This window comes from Microcebus murinus, chromosome 11 (assembly GCF_040939455.1).
Source record: "Microcebus murinus isolate Inina chromosome 11, M.murinus_Inina_mat1.0, whole genome shotgun sequence".
Classification (NCBI taxonomy): Eukaryota; Metazoa; Chordata; class Mammalia; order Primates; family Cheirogaleidae; genus Microcebus; species Microcebus murinus.
In genome coordinates, this window is record NC_134114.1 from 26428499 (window position 1) to 26450034 (window position 21536).

General features: G+C 37.7%; 1 protein-coding gene across 2 annotated transcripts in view; it reads right to left on the bottom strand.

Annotated features, from left to right (window-relative positions):
• Positions 1 to 10231: 10231 nt before the first annotated feature.
• The window catches only part of PRLR (prolactin receptor), a 144071-nt gene continuing 132766 nt past the window's right edge, over positions 10232 to 21536 (bottom strand). For both annotated transcript variants that reach the window (XM_020290061.2, XM_012758132.3), the window contains exons 6-10: positions 19508 to 19677; positions 18010 to 18151; positions 16643 to 16742; positions 16059 to 16128; positions 10232 to 14304 (exon numbers count right to left, since the gene is read on the bottom strand). In XM_020290061.2, the coding sequence (XP_020145650.1) occupies positions 13285 to 14304; positions 16059 to 16128; positions 16643 to 16742; positions 18010 to 18151; positions 19508 to 19677 (1502 nt within the window). In that variant the 3' untranslated portion in view covers positions 10232 to 13284. The remainder of the gene's footprint in view (positions 14305 to 16058; positions 16129 to 16642; positions 16743 to 18009; positions 18152 to 19507; positions 19678 to 21536) is intronic.

The window sequence follows — 21536 nt, forward strand, 5'->3', positions numbered from 1 at the left end:
ATGAGGATGAAACTTAGATTCCCTTTTGATCTTCATCCTCAGCCTAGAAATCACTTGGAATATCAATCCAAGATCTTACCCTTGGTTCACAGGCACAACTCTGATTCAACAGATGTTACATCTGAGTTATAAGAGACTTTAAAAGACATCTGTTCTGAGTCACTCCCTTCTCTGTTTTTTGAGTAAATCAGGTATCATTTTCTCCATTTTACATAAGACAAGGAACCACCCCAGTTTATACAATGGTTAGTGGGAAGGTCAAAGCATCAGCCTCTTACCACGCCCTGAAATTCTCTATTTCTTAAACAATGAATAGCTTTGAAGGCACAGAATGCATTTCATCAGGTAGGGAAATATTGAGATATTTCTTTGAAAAAAAATATTTGGCAACTGTGGAAATGTGGAGATTCTGTTGTCATGTTAATAATTGTAGGGGAGGCTTTTGCACACAGGTTGACCAATTACGCTTCAGTTAAGTCCTGAGTGTAACTGAACATTGCTCTTCGCCCCCAGATTCCTGTCCATGACAAAGCAGGGTCCGGTTAGAGATACCGAGGATAAATAACAACTTTTCCAAAGTAATCATTTCCCTTTCCTAACACATTTAGCAGTTGTGGAATTGAAGAAAGAAAAAAAATTGGGGGACCTCAGGTACAATGAATTATGAGACAAGGATCTTTAATTATATCTTGTTCCTATAGTAATTATTAGAGAATTGGCTGATTTAAACAATTCAGATTGTAAAAGCAAAAATTGATAGAATTCTAAGAAATAGAACAATCCTAGTAGATATTAACTTATAAATCATCTCAGGAAATGATATATTAAGCAGCAAAAAAAGCCAAATCTCATAAATGCAAAAATCCTAGATCAAATTTTAACAAATTGCATCTAATAATGTTTGCAAAATTACATAATGTATTATAGTAATAACATTCATCGGGTGTTGGGCAGGTGGGAGAGGGGAGGAGGGGATGGGTATATACACACCTAATGGGTGCGGTGGGCACCATCTGGGGGATGGACATGCCTGAAGCTCTGACTCAGGTGGGGCAAGGGCAACATATGTAACCTAAATATTTGTACCCCTGTAATATGTTGAAATAAAAAAATTTTTTTAAAAATTACATCATGTACAAGTGAGGTGTATCCCAAGAATGGAAGGATAATTTAACTTTAAAATATATTCTTTAAAGTAATTGTCTGATAATTTACACATTAATGAACAGAAAAGCTACATGATCATATTGATAGATGTAGAAAAGATTGTGAAAACTTTTAACACCAATTAATGATAAAAAATTATTAGCAAACTAAGGAATTTCTTTAACATAATTAAGGATATTTGTAAACACTTTTGGAGTCCAGAGCTGCTCTCTCTGCCCCCCTGCCCTCCTGTCTCTGGCCCCTCATTCTCCCCGGAGGCTAGCCATGGAAACTAGAATTCTTCTTTCTCAAGGTGAGTCATAGAAACCAGAACCCATTTTCCCCAAAGCCAGCCATAAAACCTAAAAATATTACTCTGACTCTCCACCTGACTTTCTGTGTAAAAATTGTCCATAAAGAAATTATCTGATTTACCTCAATTGACTGTAGGATCCCCATTCCAGAGAGGGTCCTGCCCCATACCGAGAAGGAAGGAAAGCTGCACAGAGAAGCCAAAAAGAATCTAGACAGACAGGTCTTACCAAGTTTCTCTGCTCAGTCTATTAGGGTTAGATCATACACTTTTTGTTCAATCATATTTCTACACGGCTGTCCATACTTCGTTGAACCTAAACATAAAAAATCAACAATTTCCCCTGTATCTTTGGGTCTTCATTCTGAAGGCTCCCGTGTCATGTAAAATTATGATCAAAAAAATGTGTATGCCTTTCCTCCTATTAATTTACCTTTCGTCAGTGATTTTCAGTGAGACTTCAGAGGGTGAAGGGGAAGCTTTCCCTGGCCCCTACACCCACATGATGCATTATATGTAATAGTGAACTTTGAGTAGCATTCTCTTTGAAGTTAGGAACAAGAAAGAATGCCCATTATCCTGCTTCTATTTAACACTGTACTGGAAGCCCTATCCTAGGAAATAGATCAAGAAAGAGAAATAAGAGGGATGAGGACTGGAAAAGAAGGCACAAAGTTGATATTAATACTTTCTGATGACACAGTTGTAAAAATTGAAAATCCAAGGAAACCTACAAATTATAAGAACTAATAACTATAAGAACTAATAGCAGGATGCAAGATCAATATTAAAAAATCAGTGGATGTTTCTATATGCCAGCCATGATCACTTAGAACAAGATAATTTAAAAAAATTATCTCTTTTTAGTAATTTTTAATTTAAAAAATATCTGTTGCTATTGTTGCATTTATAATAGCAACAGAAATTATATGATACATAGGAATGAATCTCATAAAATGCATGCAAACAATTATGAAGAATAGTATAAAGTTTTATTGAAGACCAATGTAAAGGAAGTGATATATCATGTTCATGATTAGGAAGACACAATATTTATAAAGATATAACTTCTCCTAAAATTAATATATAAATTCAAGGTATCACAATCTAGTTCTCAATATAATTTTTTTTAGGAAGCTTGATAGGCTCATTTCAAAATTCATATGATGAATAAATGGCCAAGAATAGCCAGAATAATTTTAAAGAAAGGTATGATGGTATGGGAATTAATATACCAGATAATAAGACTTGTATAAAGTATTGTAATAAAACAGTGAAGCACTGGGGCAGAGATAGATAAACAGAAAAATGAATCAGAAGAGAAGCTCTAAGATTTGGGCATAGAGACTTGGAAGATGACTAAGATGGCATAAAAGATAAGCAGCTAAAGACAAGTTATGCAGATACAAGATGAACTAATCAGGGAAATGGAAATTAAAATAGCAAAAATATATCATTTTCTGTTCATCAAACTGTCAAAAATTAAAACATGTGATGAGACCAGGTAATGATAAAGGTGAAGAGAAATGGGAACTCCTACTGATGGCAGGGGAATACATTGGTACAAATACCTTGAAAAGACAGCAATTTGTCAATATCTAGGAAATGCTAAGATATGCATTGTACATGACCTAACAATTCCACCTTTAGGGATATATGCTGGAGAAGCTCATACAAGATGAGATTGACATAGGAATGCTCATTGCAGTCACTTCTAATAATGAAAATAAAAATTTGATCAGAAGCTATTTGTATCTCAAAAACCCAATGCTGAGTGAAAAAAAACCTAAAGTGCATAATAATGTAGACTATTATTTATGTAAAATTCACAGACACCCCAAATGATTGAATGTATTATTTATGGATACATAGATATAAGGTGAATGCATTTTAAAAACAGCCAGCAAGGATGTATAATAACTGCAGGATTGTGGCTACCACTAAAGAGGGAAGTAGAACATTTGGTTGCTGAGGGGTGTAAATTGCCATATCTCCTTATCTGTGGTGTTCACAAATCTGTGATTTGTTAAAAAAAGAAAAGGGCATAGAACAGATAAGGTAAAATATTTATAAGATTTGGATGTTGGTAATGGGTCTTTGTTATGTTTATGTAATTTTCAAGGGTTCATGAAATATTTTATGCAACAAATAAAAGATCATAAATGGATGAGTTAATCATAGCTGGTTTTAAGTGAAGAAGTAGGATAATTCAAGGCAGGAAGAAGCAAACAAAAAAAAAATAAGAATCTTTGGCACTAAGTTTGTGGCTTCAATTTCATTTGAAAAAGTTGATCATTATCTCAGATTTGGAAACTGGTTTGGATTGTTCTTGGTTTTTCATAGGAGAACGTCCAAGGACGTTCTGGGTGCTTCCAAGCATGTTTGCATTTTCAAGGCTCAGGTCTGGCAAATGAATAAAGACTAGGGGAAGTTAGGACAGTGGAGAGAGATGCAGAATTTGGCTCAGTTGGGAGCAAGGTTCAGTTTTGATTTAGAATTAGTGGGAAAATAAAATCAGAGAAGCTGTTGAAAGATGACTGCAAAAATTCATGCCTGAAAAAAAAGCTATGGGTAAGAGTGTCGTAAGATAAATGTTTTAGCATGTGTCTGCATATTTTATTTCCAGAGAGGCTTAAAGTGCTGTTTTTTTCATTTTCTTTTAAAAATCATGTTCTAATAAGGTTTGTTGGAACACAGAAAAGAACTTGTCTTAAGTTGCATTTTTCATGTAATACATGTTTCATATACATACAAAAACCCTCCAAAAATCATTGCTCAGGAAATAATTTATTAAGTCAATTTAAACATTGCTACCATTGCAAAAGCATTTGCTCTGAAAAAGGATTGAAAAATGCATCATAAAGTTACATAGTTCAGCAACAGTATCAATATTGATCATGTAAAGTAAAACTGGCAAATGTCATTTAAGCTCACCTTGTAATTTTTAATAATTTTATAAGGACCAAACATATCACCTTAAAAATGTACCTGTGGCATTTACAAATTCTTTCAAACACATTTATAAATACAGTAATAAAAATTCCTGAGCTCCTTTTTCTCATACCAGTGTTCACCAACCAACATCCACAAGGTGTTTTATTTGACTGACATCCTCTTGCATTTCCTTAGAAAACACTTTATTGCATTCATAAAAATACCTGTGCTTCAAGTCAGTTTGTAAGCGTACATTTTAATGTGAATCGGATCATAACACGAGAAAAATGCTTGTTAGCTTGAGCAGCAGGAGTTGAGGGGTGGTGTTGGGAGGGTGGAGGACGTTGTAGATGAAAGAATTCCAGTTTGGACATTGGGACCTCCAAAGTAGAATACATTTGACAATGTGAAAAACAGATCCAGTTTCACCTGCATGATTTGAAGGGACTCTCAAAGGTAAAGCCAGTAGGATTTGCTCTTCCCATATTCTGGCCAGGAAGGTCCCTGCTGGGATCTCTTCAATAACCCTATATCTTAAATTCCCCCAGTCCCATCCCTGCCTCCTCACCCCAAGACTTCAAGGTTTCCCTTAAATAGAAGTTGGGGATATCCCAGCCCCTAGAAACTTGGTGAGATTTAAAACCCATACTTGATTAGTAAGTTGCAGGAAGTGTGACAGGGTTAAGGTTTCAGATGGGGTTCTGGCAAGATGTGGCAATATACAATTTCTGTTTTCTTTCAGGAAAGCACATGCAATACTTTTGGAAAATTAGCTCCATAGTACTTCTTCAGCTCATCATGAATTGTATGAATCCTGTGTCTGGTGACAGATACTTCAAATTTTGCAGCTTAAAAACAAAAGTGGGCCCAAGAATTAAAGACAGATGGCTCTAATGTACACAGGGGAGAGTCAGTATTTTTTTTTTTTTTGACTGAAACCAAGTTTTAGAGCATGACACTCTCATAAGAAAGAAATTTCTCAATCTTTTGTAAGACATGGCATTAAAGAATTAAGAGGAGGCAGAGAAGAATTTTTCAAACAAACCATTTCACAATTTTGTAACAATTCTGTAACAGTAGTGAAGATTTCTAGGTCTACATCCATTAAACGTAAAAGGTTATCCATTTACACTTCATCTGATAAATTTTGTCAGCAAAGACCTTAATAATATGGATGAATAACAGCATTCAAAGGGAATCCGTGTTTTTAAAAAATGGTTTGGCGCTTCCTTTATTTCACGATATTTAAATGAGCTTCTCTTATTAGCTCTCTACGCACCTGGTTCCATCTTGCCTTCTATAGTGCAGCTTCTCATGTGAATGGGCTGAGGTAAGGGAGGGAAAGTTTGTCTTGCAATCGTATGGAAGGACGAAGAGAAAGGGGAAAAATTGTTTTGGTTCAACTTGTATAAATAATATCCTGGATTACAGATCTTTTAGCGGCAAAAAACATTCAAGGAAATTGTTTTAGCCGCACACATGTTATTTTGCTCATCTCCATTTTAAATGAAAAAAAAAAATAGAGGAGGGGCAGGCAAGGGAAATACACATTTACCGTGCCAGGCACTGAGCTGGGTATTTTCAATAATGATATGAATAGAGATATAACGACCATATTATACTGGGATGTCTAAGATTTTGTTTGGCAAGCATTGTTTTTGGCATGCAGTAAAAATGAAGATGTTATGATAATGGCAATTGGCATAATGTCCCCTTGTATTGACAAAGCTTTAACTATCTGTGTTGTCCTCTCATGATAAAAGGAGACAAATGAATAAATTCATACAAAACAGAAAGCACAAAGTGCAATAACCAAAGATTTGCAGAATGAAATATGCAAGATAACAAATCAGATGACTATAGTCTTCTATAATTCTTTAGGGCTAAAAAGAAAAAAAATAGACATTATGATAGCTATATGCAGAAATGAATTTTTAAAATAAAAACAAGATTATTTCTAATAAATGGATGACTTTTCCCATGCCATATTATATCTGATGGCTAAAATCAAATAAGGAAAAGATTTGTTTCTAGGGGGGTTGAGGAAATCAATTTGTAGGCAATATCATGGCTTTGGACAACTACCTTGAGGAGACTTATAGTTAGAAAAAATCTGCAACTCTATGGTCTTGTAATGTTTTTCATCTGATAATTTAATACGTATTCTTTCTGAACTTGTCAGCCAGTTTTTATAAAATGTAAAAATGTAAGTATGGTTATTCAGACTCCATAGCATAAACCTGCAAAGTAGCGAATTAGAAAGTGTATTTTCTTTTCAAAACAAAACAACACAACAAAAAACAACCCCAGCAACTTATCGTAACAATCACTTCTAATTTCTCACTTAATCTCAAAGAATTTTGCTTGGCATTTTCTAGGAAAAGAGGAAAGGCAGAGGTAGTGATAGCTTTGAAAATATGGACCTTTATGCTATTATATAGCTACACTTCAATATGGCTTTACAGGAGACACAATCACCCAACAGGCTGGTTCTAGATTGCTTTGGTTTCCACATGAGACACTTCTATTGTTGAACATGAAAGCACAAAAGCAAGCCTCATGATGCAAGTAACACTCAAGAAGCTATCAGCAGTCACATGAAGCAAAGCCAAGGGGTTGACTTTTAAACAATTTTTAGATTGTACTTTAAACAGTTAATACTCTAGAGCAGCTGTACAATGAATGGCATATGATCCTACTTCTACACAAAGAATAAGAAAAAAATTAGTATATTCACAATTTCAACAGAAATATGTGATTACATATGTTTTCAGTTTTCTTCACAGACACAGACACAATCATATTGAAACTACATATGGATAGATTGTAAGTCATTAAATATTGATTTTCATTTGTATTACATGACGAGTTTCACAACATGACGATTATATATTTCAACGTGGCATATACTATTTTTGAACCACATAAAGTGATATAATACAAAACAATATAACAGTTATGGTTACTTGAAATTCAGAAATGTCACATGGCAAATACATCAAATATGCCACCGAAAAATAGTCAAAGCATGAGACGTGACATCTTTTCTTTCTAAACTACAAGCAGCTTTGAAGGAAGAATGTTAGGATATGAAGGGGAGGTAGTTACTTTTAAAAATTCAAAATCTGTTTTTTTACGAATTTTATAAAATAAATTATTTTTCAGAGGTATCTTTGCCATATCATTTTTCAATTTTAGATAACACAATAAAAATAATTTCCCCCCAGGATTTGCAAAATGTGCACAGAATAGTTCAGACTGTATTTTGAAGTTTATTCAGGTGAAGCATAATTTGACCATAATAACTATTAAAGGTTATTTTTGATATTACTACTTCAGTTGCTAAGGTTTTTCGAGTTGTTTTTTTTTTTTAATCAGCAGCAGGTAAAATGTTAATTAATAGATTAAGATTATCTGAGTTCTTCTATTCATTGATCACAACCATATAAATGGGACAAGTGTTTCTACTTTACATGTTTTAGTGCTTTCTAAATTGAAATGGAGCAAAAATCAAAGGAATTGATATAGACAGCACGGCCACTGGTATATGAGAATGCAAATTATGTACATCTCTTAGCCATAAACTCAGAACACTAAATAGATTGTAGATTCACTATGTCCAATAGAATTATGTTTAGTGGGCCACTTGGCATTTTGTAAAATCCTGAGATGCCCAAACTTCTGGAAACATTTGATTTTCAATTTTTCTATCTTTCTCCTTTCGATGAAATAGATATGATGAGGGTCACAGACCAAAACTCATCTTTCTGAAAATCAAAAGTCTAGGGAGAGAACTCCTGTTTGATTTTCAGATGATAATTTGCTAATCATAAGTCCAGGTCATAATTATAAATAGAATTTCTGGTTAGATCTGAAGCAATAATTCTGTGTTTTTAAATTTCTCCTTAAGACCTCCAGTATCTAGACATCAACATAGTTTGGATTTATTAATGGCCTTTGAATTAACTAAATAATTAATGAACATGGTCTCAAATTTCTAAGCATGCAAATCTCTAAATGGGGTGTACGTGTGACCTTCAACTTGGTCTTGGGTATCTGCATGGTTGATTTAACCTTTGGCATAGTCCTTTGCAGGGCCAAATTCATTGTTCATAAATAATTTCATTTTTTGCAGATCCTATGGTTGCTACTAAGTCTTAGGAAAAATAATATACCCTGAAGGGAGGGAATAAAAAGACTACAAGTATGTAAAGCTAGGGAGAAAGAAGAGAAGCAAGGGTGTTAAATCAATCTGATTCGAAGGAGTGGATCTCTATTTTTCTATTTTCTGCATTGTGACGCACTGTCCCATGTTCACTGCTCAGTCCAAAGGCTTGTCAGCAATACTTTCTTGCACTATACCTGGGCATTTGACCTGAAATCCTGGATTTTCCTCAGATTGTGAGAATCAAAACCAGAGTTGCAAGAGGTTTAAGAAACCTTTTACGCCAACCCACTTATTTAACAAGTGAGAAAACTGGTGACCAGAGTTTAAAGGACCTACCGAAGGTCAGAGAGCCTATTTAGTGGCAGTGATGTGACTTAGTCCTGGACATTGAGTGCTCTGTCACTCTCCTAGCGACAACACTATTGTGCTTGAGCCAAAAAGGCAGAAAAGGAATTTTGTTCACTGAAGTACACATGAAGTTTTCATCAACAGCAAAGCTGTGTTTGCAACAGTGGGGATGGTGATTCAAAATCATTAATATTTTTCTGTCTGTGTACAAAGTTCCAATGTGTGTGCATTTTCCTTTCAGGCCTAGGCATGCAGTTCAATGACATTTAGAAGTGCATCGATATGTTTTACAATTGAGAGTTTCAAATCACAGTGTGGCAGGCTTATCCCCAAATCATAGCCAGACTCCATTTTTTTAATCAGGCAAAGTAAGTTACACTATTCACATCAGCTCTGTGGTAATTCAATTAAATAATACATAAAAATTTGCTGAACATTGGCTGGTTGGTTTTTAGACCATTTTTTTTTGTTCCCTGTCTGGCTTTTCCTCTTTCCATCTCCCCATTCAGTTACATTAAAAAATCCTTATAAGGTAAAGTTTACTTTCTAATCAGTATACTTTTCTTGCAAAAGGAACACTTTTTAAAAATAAAACTGAAGGAAGGCACTTTGTAAAATGTGTACAAATCTGTTTCTTTCTTGTCTACTCTAAGGAGATAGGGAAGTTGCTAAAGGCAGAGCCTAGTCTTTCTGCAAATGATGGGCAGCCAGACTTCCTCCACACTGTGTCCGGGAACTAGGGTGCCTCTGGTTGATCATTAACTCACAGGATTCTCCAAATCGGTTGGGTCAACACAGGACAAGGAGTCAAACTGCCTGGATCTCATACCAAACCAGTTAAAGGGAGACTTCAGTATATGCTTGACTAACAGGATTGGTCTTAGGCACTTAGGAAAATGCAGAGTCTGTGAAATATTATTATATAAATATCATTAGAGCAATGCAGAATCTTAAATATCTGACACAGTTGGTACTAACTTGTACTCATATTAGGGGGTCTTGTGTACATTTGTTAAAACTGACCAGAGAACATTTTGCTGCTTGGCTCATAAGTTTCCATAAGTCACTCATTGACTAGATCCAGTTTCCATGTGCTTTCCAACTGGACTCGTTAGGTATTTGTTTATAAAAATACAACTTTTTATAACTTAGAGCATACTGTGCAATAATCGTTCATAATTTATCATGAGAGGAAAATATTAATAGCCAGATAGAGATTTGAGGCTGTTGGACTCAGCAAGAAATGAGTATGGCTTAATTCAGTACAAGATCATATTTCTAAAGATTAGTGCCTTATTCAATGTTTCTTTTCTATCTCATGCTTCTTCTTTCTACACATATATTTGCATATAATCTTAGAATATGATTCTGTACCTACATCACTTATAAAATGCATGTGCGACATATTAAGATCAACTGGAATGTATGATTTAAAAAGTGAAGTGTAATGAGCACATCACTGAAAATTACTTTGTAATTCCACGATAAGAGCAATTTTTTGTCAGTTTAATTAAGATATGAGGCATTAGTTTTAATTATCTTTGAAGGAAAATATTTAGTAAGTGATGAAATCAAGGAGTCAGAGAGTTCAAAAGGACCTTAGAGATTATTTGGTCCAACATCTTCAGAGGAAACTGGAGCTCAGAGAAGGGAATTGGTCTCTCTAAGGCAGAACAGTTAGGACTAGAACCCAGTATGTACCCTTCCATTTGAACAGCTGTCTCCTTGATAGAAAATATGTTAGGCCATAAAAAACCTTAATTCAGATAATGCTAATTGACCATAGAATTAAAATCTTGACTTAGAGATGCTAATTAGAGATTTAGTTTCTCAGAGATTTAGTTTGAGTCTTTAGCCATAACACTTTTCCACATATGAAAATTATATGTCAAAAGCAGATTATTTTTAAGTTTTCAAGCTACAGGAATGATTGATATATATCTTAGAGAAGAAGAGAAGAATGAACTATTGTTTGGCAAAGTTTAGCCTGTATTGGCTTTGAAGATCATTGTCTTTGGTCAACGCCTCTCAAAGTGGACTGTATTCCCTAGCCCTCTTGGAAGTTTTGTGTACTTTTGTAAGTCATCCTCTTATGTTAATTCACATAAGATTAAGTACTAAATGGATCTTAAACCACTAATATAATCCTTACATACAGTGTTGCTCATTGCAAGTCAAACAGTCTTGATCTGTACTTTCCAAGAGAGGGTTGTTTCTGTGCACTAAAATGACCTTTAGTAGAAATGGACACCTAGGGAAGTGCTTCTCAAATTTCAAAGTGCATGTGAATAGTCTGGACGTCTTAGTAAAATAAAGATTCTGATTCTGTAGGTCTGAAGTGGGGCCTAAACTTCTGCAAACAGAATTTCCAAACAGCACTCAGGTGATGCTGATGCAGTTGGTCCCCAGACATTTTGGGGATAAAGGATCCAGGGGACTGAATGAGCTTAGACAACTTTTCCACACACTTCTCTCAGTCACAGGATGTTTTTTGTATATTGGGAAAACAGAACTTTATATCTATCGCTTTTGCAATTCTGAAATCACTGGCAATGTCTTCACTCTCAAGCATCGGGGAACCTCTGAGTCCAGCTCCTATCAATATGGGCTTTTAGGGGTGGAAGATTTAACTCACAGAGGTATGCTCAAGTTCTCTGTGTTTAGCTAGTAAATGGGCAATAGAGAATGGATTTACCATCAGGCAAAATGCAAAACAGAGGGAGACAATTTGCACACATAGATGGATGACTCCTTTAAAATGAAGATCCAAGCTTTGTCCCCTGTTGAGGAGCCTGGCCTTGGAACTGACATGGAAATTCTTACTACCAGACCCTGACCTTTGGAGTGGTTCCCATCGCTCTACAAATGACTGGTTTCCTAGAACTTTTATTTGGACACTTCTGATGTAAGTGCCATCTTTGCCAAGATTTTGCAAATGGATCTACTTCAGAGAGATACTAACTCCTGATTTGGCTTACTTTTTTTTTTCTTGCCAAGATTTCTCAGAAAAACCAAACCAAACCAAACCTCTCTCTCCGAAACAGCATATTAGAAATTGCCACTTTCCTTTTTCATGGTAGCTTTAGGAAGATTCACTCATAGATGGAAAGAAGCCCTAGAGTGGCCCAAAGATCATAGAAGAAATAATTTCTGGTCTGTAGAGAGTCCTAAAACCCTAGGTTGGTAGTGGTGGGAGTTGTTGTTGGAGACAAAAAGAATCAGATAAACTACACTACATGGTGTTGGAAACTGAATTTTGTCATCCACTTTATATTCCTCAGTGGGCTTTGGGTCGCTATGGCATTTTACTCCATAAACAGGGACTGTATATCCTACTATGTGCTGTAAATACTCATTAAACTTTGTAGCAGAAAATACTGTACCCACTGAATATGTAAACAGCTGTACTGGGAAGATAGAAAATATTCTTTTATTTTACCTAAGTGATAGAAAAATAGTCTTCAAAAATACAAGTTAAGCTTATGGGTTTGTATTAAAGTAGAATTCATATGTACAGTAAGGCAGTATCTCCATTAGCATTCTGCTGTAATTATCTTTTAAATTAAAGTTAGTCTTTTGGGATTTTTTTTTTCTACTATTATGCTGAAATGAAGCAGGAAAACATCCTAAAAGGGTTCACCACATGAAATTCATTTGCCTCTTGTATAAGAAAATTTTAATTGCCAAAACTATATTCTCTGGTGGCTTTAGAATAAAATAAAATTTAGGGGGAGAAATCTGTGTTTAATTATTCAACAATTTTAAGAAAAAATTGGAGGCATCATTTTACTTGCCTATGGCAACGTGTCTGCAAAGTGTAGGAGCTGAAGTAAACAATTTGTCAGGTATTCTGGAATGTGTTCTTTTTTCAAATATGTTCTATTTGGGTAATCCTAATAAAATGAAAGAGGAATGTAAAGGTTCAGCAATTGGCTTTTAAAATCAGTTTTCGTGGCATCTTCCACTTATTTGTCATCTTCCTGTGGCAAACAATTTTGACAATTTCATTTCTATCTGTCACATCCCAAACCATGAAAGCCTTTTCCACAGGATATACATGTTGGCACTGTCCCTCAAGAACACTAAGCAATGTGCTTTGATTTCATTGAACACATAATATTATAACTAATAGCAAAAAAACAATAAATCTACGAATCACAGTGAGGAAACAGAATGATTTGTTCTGGAATCAGCTGTTGGAGGAAGAGGCCAGTGGTTGAAAATGGAGCATGAAAAGGCGCGAACTGTGAGATTGAGTAGTGTCGATCTGACTACATTCTCCAGCATTCTCTAGAGATTTCATTTTAGGTACTCTGTAGTGTTACCTGAAGAAAAAAAAATCACATTTTAACCAATCATTCCATCAGTTAAGCTATCAGTGAAAGGGGTGCATACAGCATGCAGGATCCAGGTAATCCAACCCTCCCAGCTGGAGCCTGTAGGTGCTCGGCGTCGCCGTGAAGAAAGCCAAGTCTTTCTCAGCTTGATTCTGTGCAAGTGATGGCGGAACCTCCTTGGCTGATTCTTCAAACAAAGCCTCGTTTTCAGCTCGTGGATCTTGCACCAACACCAGGATGTTGTCATCCGTGACTCTGGACACCTTCGCATACTCCCTGCTGGTTTCCGGAGCCCCGGACTTCTCTGCATGGTCGCTGTTCTCTTTCCATTTCGGTAGCAAGGACAGTGCTCCATCTTTGTTGACCTTGTGAATCTCCACGTAATCCAAAGGTTTAGTGGCGATAAAGGGGGTCTTCTCCTGGGGCAGCAGCCAAGCCGTGTCTCGGTCAGTCTTGGAATTGGAGCTTCCCACCTCCCCCTGCTCGGCTGCCTTGTCCCCCTCTCCAGTCTTAATGGTTTTAGAGGATTTTAAAGCATCTTTCCCTGCTTTGTCCAACAAAGTGGCTGGTGCGCCTGCAGGGCCCACGGCCAACTTGCACACGTCAGCGATGCTGTGGTAAGAGGACTTAGGGTTGTGCTGGCTGGCCGGTGGTAAAGGCCATGTTGAAGATTTGGACCCAGCAGCGTGAAAGTAGGGGATTCTGCCTTTCACATTGATGCCCTGGGGGTCCCAGGCACGGGTAACAGTTGCTTCAGGATTCTCTGGCTTCTCAATGACCTCAGGAACTTGGAACGTGGGGGGATTGGCCCGGGGTTCCTCGCACTTTTCAGACAAAAGGGAAGGGCTGTCACAGCTTCCGCGGCCAGAGTCATTGTCAGGATCCAGATGTGGGGGTTTCACGCCTTGACCTGGGTGTTCTTTCGAGTGGACTGGCATTAGCTGCTGGTCCTCACTGTCATCGACTTCCAGAAACTCCACCAGCAAGTCCTCACAGTCAGAAGTGGCAGGAAAGTCTTGGCATCCCAAGGCACTCAGTAGTTCTTCAGACTTTCCCTTCTGTGAACAGACACAGGAGAGACGGCGGTTACCTTCCCAGCATCTCACATCAGCATCACATTACCACGAGCAGGTGGGATGTGGTAACAGCCTCACAGAATTTCCCAGCCCTCAAACATCTGTGTGCCGGGCCACAGAGGAATTGTAGAATCACCTTCCAGATACTGTTCGTGGAATATATTTCTTTAAGTCAACTCATGATTTTAGCTTAGCCTCTCTTAAGCAATAATGATCTTGGGCATTAATGGGCAAGGAGTCTACACACATATAATAAACATAAAACTGTTAAATAAAACAAGTTTGTGAGACATCCAAACCCACAGTGCTCATACATGCATTTGACATGTTGGGGCTCCTTGGCAGAGCTGAGGTTGTGGCCTCCTGACCCCCTCTGCCACTTTCTCAGGTCTGGCAATAGTTAAGTTGATTCTTGTCTCTCACTCTTCGTTCTATTTCTTTTCCCTTTCCTTCTCCTCCCTCTTCCTGTCCCACTTTTCCCTTTTCTTCCACTCCATTTCCTCTCCCTCCTTCTCTTCCTCCTAATCCAATCTTCTCCCTCCCATCCTCCTCCTCCTCCCTCTCCTTCCTCCTACTCCATTTCTCTTCTCATTTTCCCCTCTTCTCCTGGATTGATCGTCTGACTTAGGTCAGGTACCTGTCTTTGTCACTTATGACAGGGTACGTGACGCTGGGACACCTGCTCCCTGCACCTCAGCCGCTCCATTTTAAAAATGGGGATACTACTACCCATCTGGGACAGTTCTTTTGGGGATTAGGAGTAACATAATTAAGAATACCAAAAATTTTTTTGACACCAAAAGTAGCTGTTTTACCATCAAATCTCGGTGGCTGGCAGGCTGAATTGCGAGCTAGACAGTAGTTAGTTTAGTTAGCGGAGACATTCGTGCAGATTCTGTGAGGTCAATACTAGACTGGGTAGTGGGGTGAGAGCACTGGACCAAGAGCCCAAACTCCTGGGCTCTAGTTCCTCTGACATTTGTAAACAAAATGAATGCAGACAAACCGAATTTTCTGGGACTCACTTCTCATATTCCGACACTGTCAGACTCACAGCAGCTGGGTCGAGTGTATTTGCTTTCATGTACAGGTAATTGCTTTTCTATGTGTCAGTGTTAAGCTTAAAAGTCAAATTGACATATAAATTGAAAGGATGTATTTCAGCCTGGACAGAAATTAAAAATTTTCTAGCCCTTCTTTTCATTCAAAACACTTACATTTAATTCCCTCTAGAATCAGCCTAAATGGGCCCTAGCAAACAGCAGGCCCCACTGTTATCAATCCAGCCTCAACTGGGTGCTCAGACTGAGCAATGCTTGCGATAGCATATTCTGCTATTATGACTTTATGTAAAGAACATTCAAGTGGAAGCTTTCACCAATGTATGATAAAGGGGGCGGTGGTGGGTCCCTGGTTTGTATTAATCAAAATATTCACCCTCTTTATAAATTGATTATTTGTACAAAATGTTTATCTCTGTGCTTATGAGTGGACCTGGTAAATCTAGCAAGCTTTGCTACGTGTTTTCACGTTTTCTAGGCTTTCTTTCCTTGCCCTCTGCCATTTAGTGTCTGAAAGCAAGCACCCTGATCCGTTCCCCATCTCTCTGTTAACACACACCGTGAGAGGAGAGTCAGCCCGGGAAGGCTGAGTCGCTGGGCACTGTGCGTGGGCATGAGGAGTTAATTGTCACAAAGCCAGGGAGACACACTGCGTTCTCTGCCTCTGGCACTTACCTCCAGCAGATGAGTGTCAAATCCTTTTATTTTTGGCCCAGGAACCGGTGGAAAGATGCAGGTCACCATGCTGTAAAATAATTTGTGAGATTGGCTAAGTGACTCATTTTTGACTTTGTAATTTTTGAAAGATTGGTATTATCTCTAAATAGCTGCTACATGGACCATGGGAGGTAGGAGTTAGAGTTTTGAGGCTACATGAAACTAATAATCAATGACGAAGATAATTAGTAATTACAGTCTGACATTAAAGTTAGCTCTAATTGAGGAAGCTGATTTTGATGTTAGTGGATTATTTGGACTATTTGGTTCTCTTGATTTTAGCTCTCTTGTCAGATTTTTGTTGTCATATTTTACAACTACGAACTGCTGTTTGATAGAAAGAGCATTAGCCTCAAATGAATCCATTTTTCTACTTTTTCTAGCATTGATAAAAGATATTTTGTGGGCAAACACACTACGACTAATGGCTAAAATTAGGTGCTTGGATTATTTGTAGGTTTCCATCATCTTTGTATTATCTTTTTTTGCTGTTATTTCTGAAAACCATTGATTGGGAGGAGGTTTGAGAGACAGTGAAGTACCTATAGCCCTTCAAAGCCACTGCCCAGACAATCATCAAACAGATGACAGTAGAAAGAATGGCCACAAAGATCCACATGGTTGTATCTCTCATGGTGAGGTCTAAAAAACAAACAGCCAGAAAGCTTTGATCACATAGAGCATTATGAAAAACAAATAAACCTAATGAATGAAACTTTTGAACCCAAGAGGTTTATTTCCCCATCTATATCTCTTTTGATTTAAACAGCAATCCAAACAAAGAATGACAGGTCTGATTTTTGTCAATATTATTAATATTTGAACATGTTGCATATATTTTATAGTACTCTACAAATTTCAAAATCCTTTCACATGTTCTTTTATTTGAGCCTTAAAGAGGAAATCCAAGGTCACATAGTCACTTGCAGTAATAATAATAAAAGCTAACATTTATTAAGTTCTTATTAAAAGCCATCAATAGAGTTAAGCTCTTTACACGTGTTGCCTCATTACATAGATAAGAAAACTGAGACTCAAAGAGTGATTTACCCATGACCATATAACTATAGAGCTGCAGTCTGGGGTTTGAACCCAGACTTTCTGCTTGCAGACCTTGTGCTTTTATTTAGTAAGAGCCAGTACGGGTACTAGATGCATGTCCTGGTTTGCAGTTCAGTGCTATTTCCAGCATGCCAAGCCAATGAAAGAATGGAAGCCCTAATGCTTTGGTCAGGGAAGTTGTCGGAAGAGCTACACTTTGCAGTGTGGTTCTGGGAAAGACCCCTAACTTTGCTGAGCTTTGGTTTCCTCACTTTTAATTCCTAATGGTAATTATATAGTCTATGAATACCTGAAAGGGTTGGGAGGACTCAACTAGGTAAAGACTTTGTAAACTGAAAAGTATTTTTGAAACACAAGATAAATCATTCCCCTATGGAATACAAGCTACTGTGTTAAGGCACTTCGTTGGAACCGAGTGCATCTTATATACTATGCCTTGACTAAGAGACTGGTGTGTGATTCACACCAGAGACTGAACATCAGCTCATGCCTTTGAGATGGGATTCAACCTTCTAAAACCTGGAAGAACTAGATGATGACCTTAACTGGACCCTCCAAATGACAGGGGCAGATGGTGGGGGCAGAATGACTGACTATCAAGCCCTTTGAGGCATCCCAGGCCCACATCTGTGGCTATATCCTAGAAACTGCTGCTCATCAACAGTAATCCAGGGAGCAATGCTTCCCTACAAAATGTCTTTGTATTCGGTAGAGAGATTATAAACCCACCTCTGCTATTCTTCTGGCTAAGGCTCAAAAATCGTTTCTCTAGTAGTAGTTAGTATATGCAAATTTACCATTTAAAAAATATTTAGGAATATAAGCAAAAGGGAGCCAAGACACTCACCACTAGGTATCTGGATGGAGCTCTCTGGGCTCCACGCACTCCAGTATCCGTGGTCTGGCTTGCAGCGAACCTGGACAAGGTACTTCTGTCCTGGATATAAACTGAGAATCTTAAACTGTGTTTGGTGCCCAGCAAAGTGGGTCTAAAAGGAATAAGAGAAACAGAAGTCACTTCTGACTTTTATTATGAAGAAAAATAATTTCTCCCTAAATAATAAACTGTGGGAAGAGTTAGGATAGATGATCACATGTAGAAGATACTCTATTCTCACCATTCCACTCCCTGAGCCCTATCCTTTTCTCCATTTAAAAATTGATCACGTGAAAATTGAACAGGTTTTTTTCTCTCTCCCTTTGGAACTCTTTTTCAGAAATACAAATATTCTGCCCCCTACCCTATACTTTATGGAAAACAACCAGTTAATAAATGTAAATGGGATAATAAAGTTGGAAAATTATTTTGTAAACCCTAATGAAATAACTGATTCAAAGATGATTAATTGGTGTTAAAGCCACTGGATGGAAGAGACCTGGGCATTTGGGTATGTTAAATTGACAGTGTACAAATTAAATGTGACTTTATAATCAAGGGGCAAGGTTGTCATCTCCCCAGTCTAGGGGGCAGTTTTAGCGTCATTTATGATGGGTCAACCAGATGGTTTGTTTCTTCTGATAACATCCAGTATGAAGTATATGATATCACCTCTGAGGTATTCTTGCTAAAAATTTGCCTACACCTAATCAAGGCTTTAGATCTAATGTACAGGAAATGTAGGGGCAGAGAAATTAGCTGAAATGATCCTACAAAGAACTAATTAGACAAATGAAGAAGGTGGGGCATTCTATGGGACAAGTTTCCTGAGTGCATTGAATGGAAGGGATATGACAACCAGTCATGATGTGTAGTCCTGCAGTAGATTCTGGCTTTAGCAATCTAGCTATTAAAGATATTTTAGAGTAATTGGGAGGAATTAAATTATGGACTGGCTAGTAGATGGTATTAAGAAATTTTAATAATTTCCTACATGTGATCCTATCATTTTGGCTATGTTTGGACATGTTCTTTTTTAAAAAATAGGCATGTACTAAATGATTTAAGGGTAGACTATCATAATGCCTGCAATTTACTATGTTATTTCTTTATGTTGAAGCATTATAAGGTGAAGAAAAACACAGCCATTGGTCGTGGACCAGTTACACTGAGATTCTCCGTGCTTCCCCCACCCCCAGTGCCATTAAGTACTCTCATGGGTGTCGAGATCTAAGATGTATTGAGGGAGGCAGGTGCAGTGCAAGGGGAGCCCTGGGAGAGTGGTGAAGATGAGCCCCTACAATTCCAACAGAAGGGAGAAGGACTTTCCACATCTGGGTGCATCACATCTGCATTGGGAGGCTGATATAGTAGCCCCCAAATTAGGAGAAATGACCTGTTCTCAGTTGTGAGTTCTTCATCTTTGTGAAAGACCATGGTTCCTTCAAAAATCTTATGGACGACTCACCTCCCATTCAGCTGCTTTCTCGGGTTTTAATCTGATTTCATACTGGAGTGTGAGCCAACCAGATCTTACATCAACCAGGGTGGGTGGAAACCATTTCATCCACAGATACGGTTTTCTGTCTTCTGGCTGTTTTATTTCCAAAGTCAGGTTCACAGGAGGGTCTGGTTCAACTATAGATACACAGGAAGATTCAGTAGCACTCATTGCTTGTGCCTTTTATTTGACTTTACCATTTTCTGTCATGAATTGCTTTTCTGGAGTAGCTCACAGTACTATAAGGCCCTGGAAGACAAGGGCCATGTCTTCTGCCTCTTAGTATGTGATCAATCACATCTGTGCTCGATGATGAGGTTTGGATGGTAAGCATAACAAGCAGCTGAGATTTCATTCTTTGCATGTTCTCCCCTTTCCACCAGCCAGGTCACACAGCTACCCCAATAATGGTCATAATCAGTGACCAGGTGATACAAATTGGGCTAGGATTTGCAAGTGAGAATTAGGGTGGAAGATTATTAAGAAGGGATTTCAAATAGCTTATTTCCCTCAGCTAGAAGTAAGATTATCCTTGGTGATACATAGTTTTTGTGAATGATTTATTAATAATCATAACTTTGTAGGTAACAGGTTTATAGATTCCATCTTTGCTTCAGAAGTTACATTTTACATTCACTAAATATGTTACTTTCTATGGTGAATGGAATCCACTCTCCAAGATATTCGATTATTAAAATGTGCATGGAGGTCAAACTTTTTGGCAATGGTCCTTTCATAACCTCATACCAGCCCCTCCTCCCAGAAAGATTATTTTGAGTATACTTGCTAAACAAATATCAGTTAACTAATATCAATTTTAGGTTAAACACGTACTGAGCAATGTCTCTGATTAACCACAAATAAAATGTTCAGGATGACTCCTTTTAAGCCAACCTTCTCAACTTCAGCACTGCTTGGATTTGGGACCAGATAAGTCTTTGTCATAGGGGGCTGTCCTGTGCATTGTAGGATGCTTAGCAGGATCTCTGGGCTCTAGCCACTAGGTGCCAGCAAAACCCTCCTCCCTCCTTCCCTGGGCGTGACAATCAAAATCGTCTCCAGACGTTGCCTGCGGGAGACCAAATAGCCCCCAGTTGAGAACCATTGCTTTCAAATGTCTTCAACATAGGTAAATACTACTCAACAACAACAAAAACAACCAAGCAATCTATCTCTGAGGAATTATCTGCCAATGTTGCCATTCTGTACTGCCGGTTATCACTGGATGAGAGTCAAGCTGTTAGAAAATGTACTGTTCACTTTAAAATGAACTTCCATGGCCTGTCACCAACACCATATAATGCAGGTTATAGGAGGACTCCATGGACACTTCTTATATCATTTTTAAAACATGGTCCAACACATTCTTTCACCAGAGAATTTGTTTTATAGAGTCTGTGTGATTTGATACATACTTATAGTTGTTACTTTTTAAACACACCACTCCTTCTGTGAGCCTCTTTCCTTGTGGATCACATTAATTATAACAGTTGCTTGTTTGAGAACTTTTCTTACTTTCATTGTTTTGTCCTCAAATATGATAACATTAGAGGGTAAAGTAATTTAAGAAAGAGCCCATGAAAATGGAATTATTTGGCATTTAGCACCTTAAAGACTTCATGTCTCAAGTAAGTTTATACAACCAGAATTTATTTCATTCCAACTTGCCAGTGAGATTGCCTTTCTGATTTTCTTAAACTAAGAACAAATTCAGTTTCTACCCCATGCTCATTCCAACGAATTGTTCCAGGGGGAAAAAATATTCAAGAGTGAGTGCCAGCTGGTATTGGAAGCTTTTCTAGTTTTTAAAGGTCAACCACTTATAACATGCCAATGCAATGACATGGCAGTGTCCCAGGGTCCCAGCCTGATTTTCCTTGTTGGGTGGTGGTAAGTACATCAAGAACACCTGGGTGACCCTGAACCTAATTAGCTACTTTATAGCTTATTATCCTAGATGAGGGCTGAACTCAGCCCTGGCCAGCCATCTTTTGTC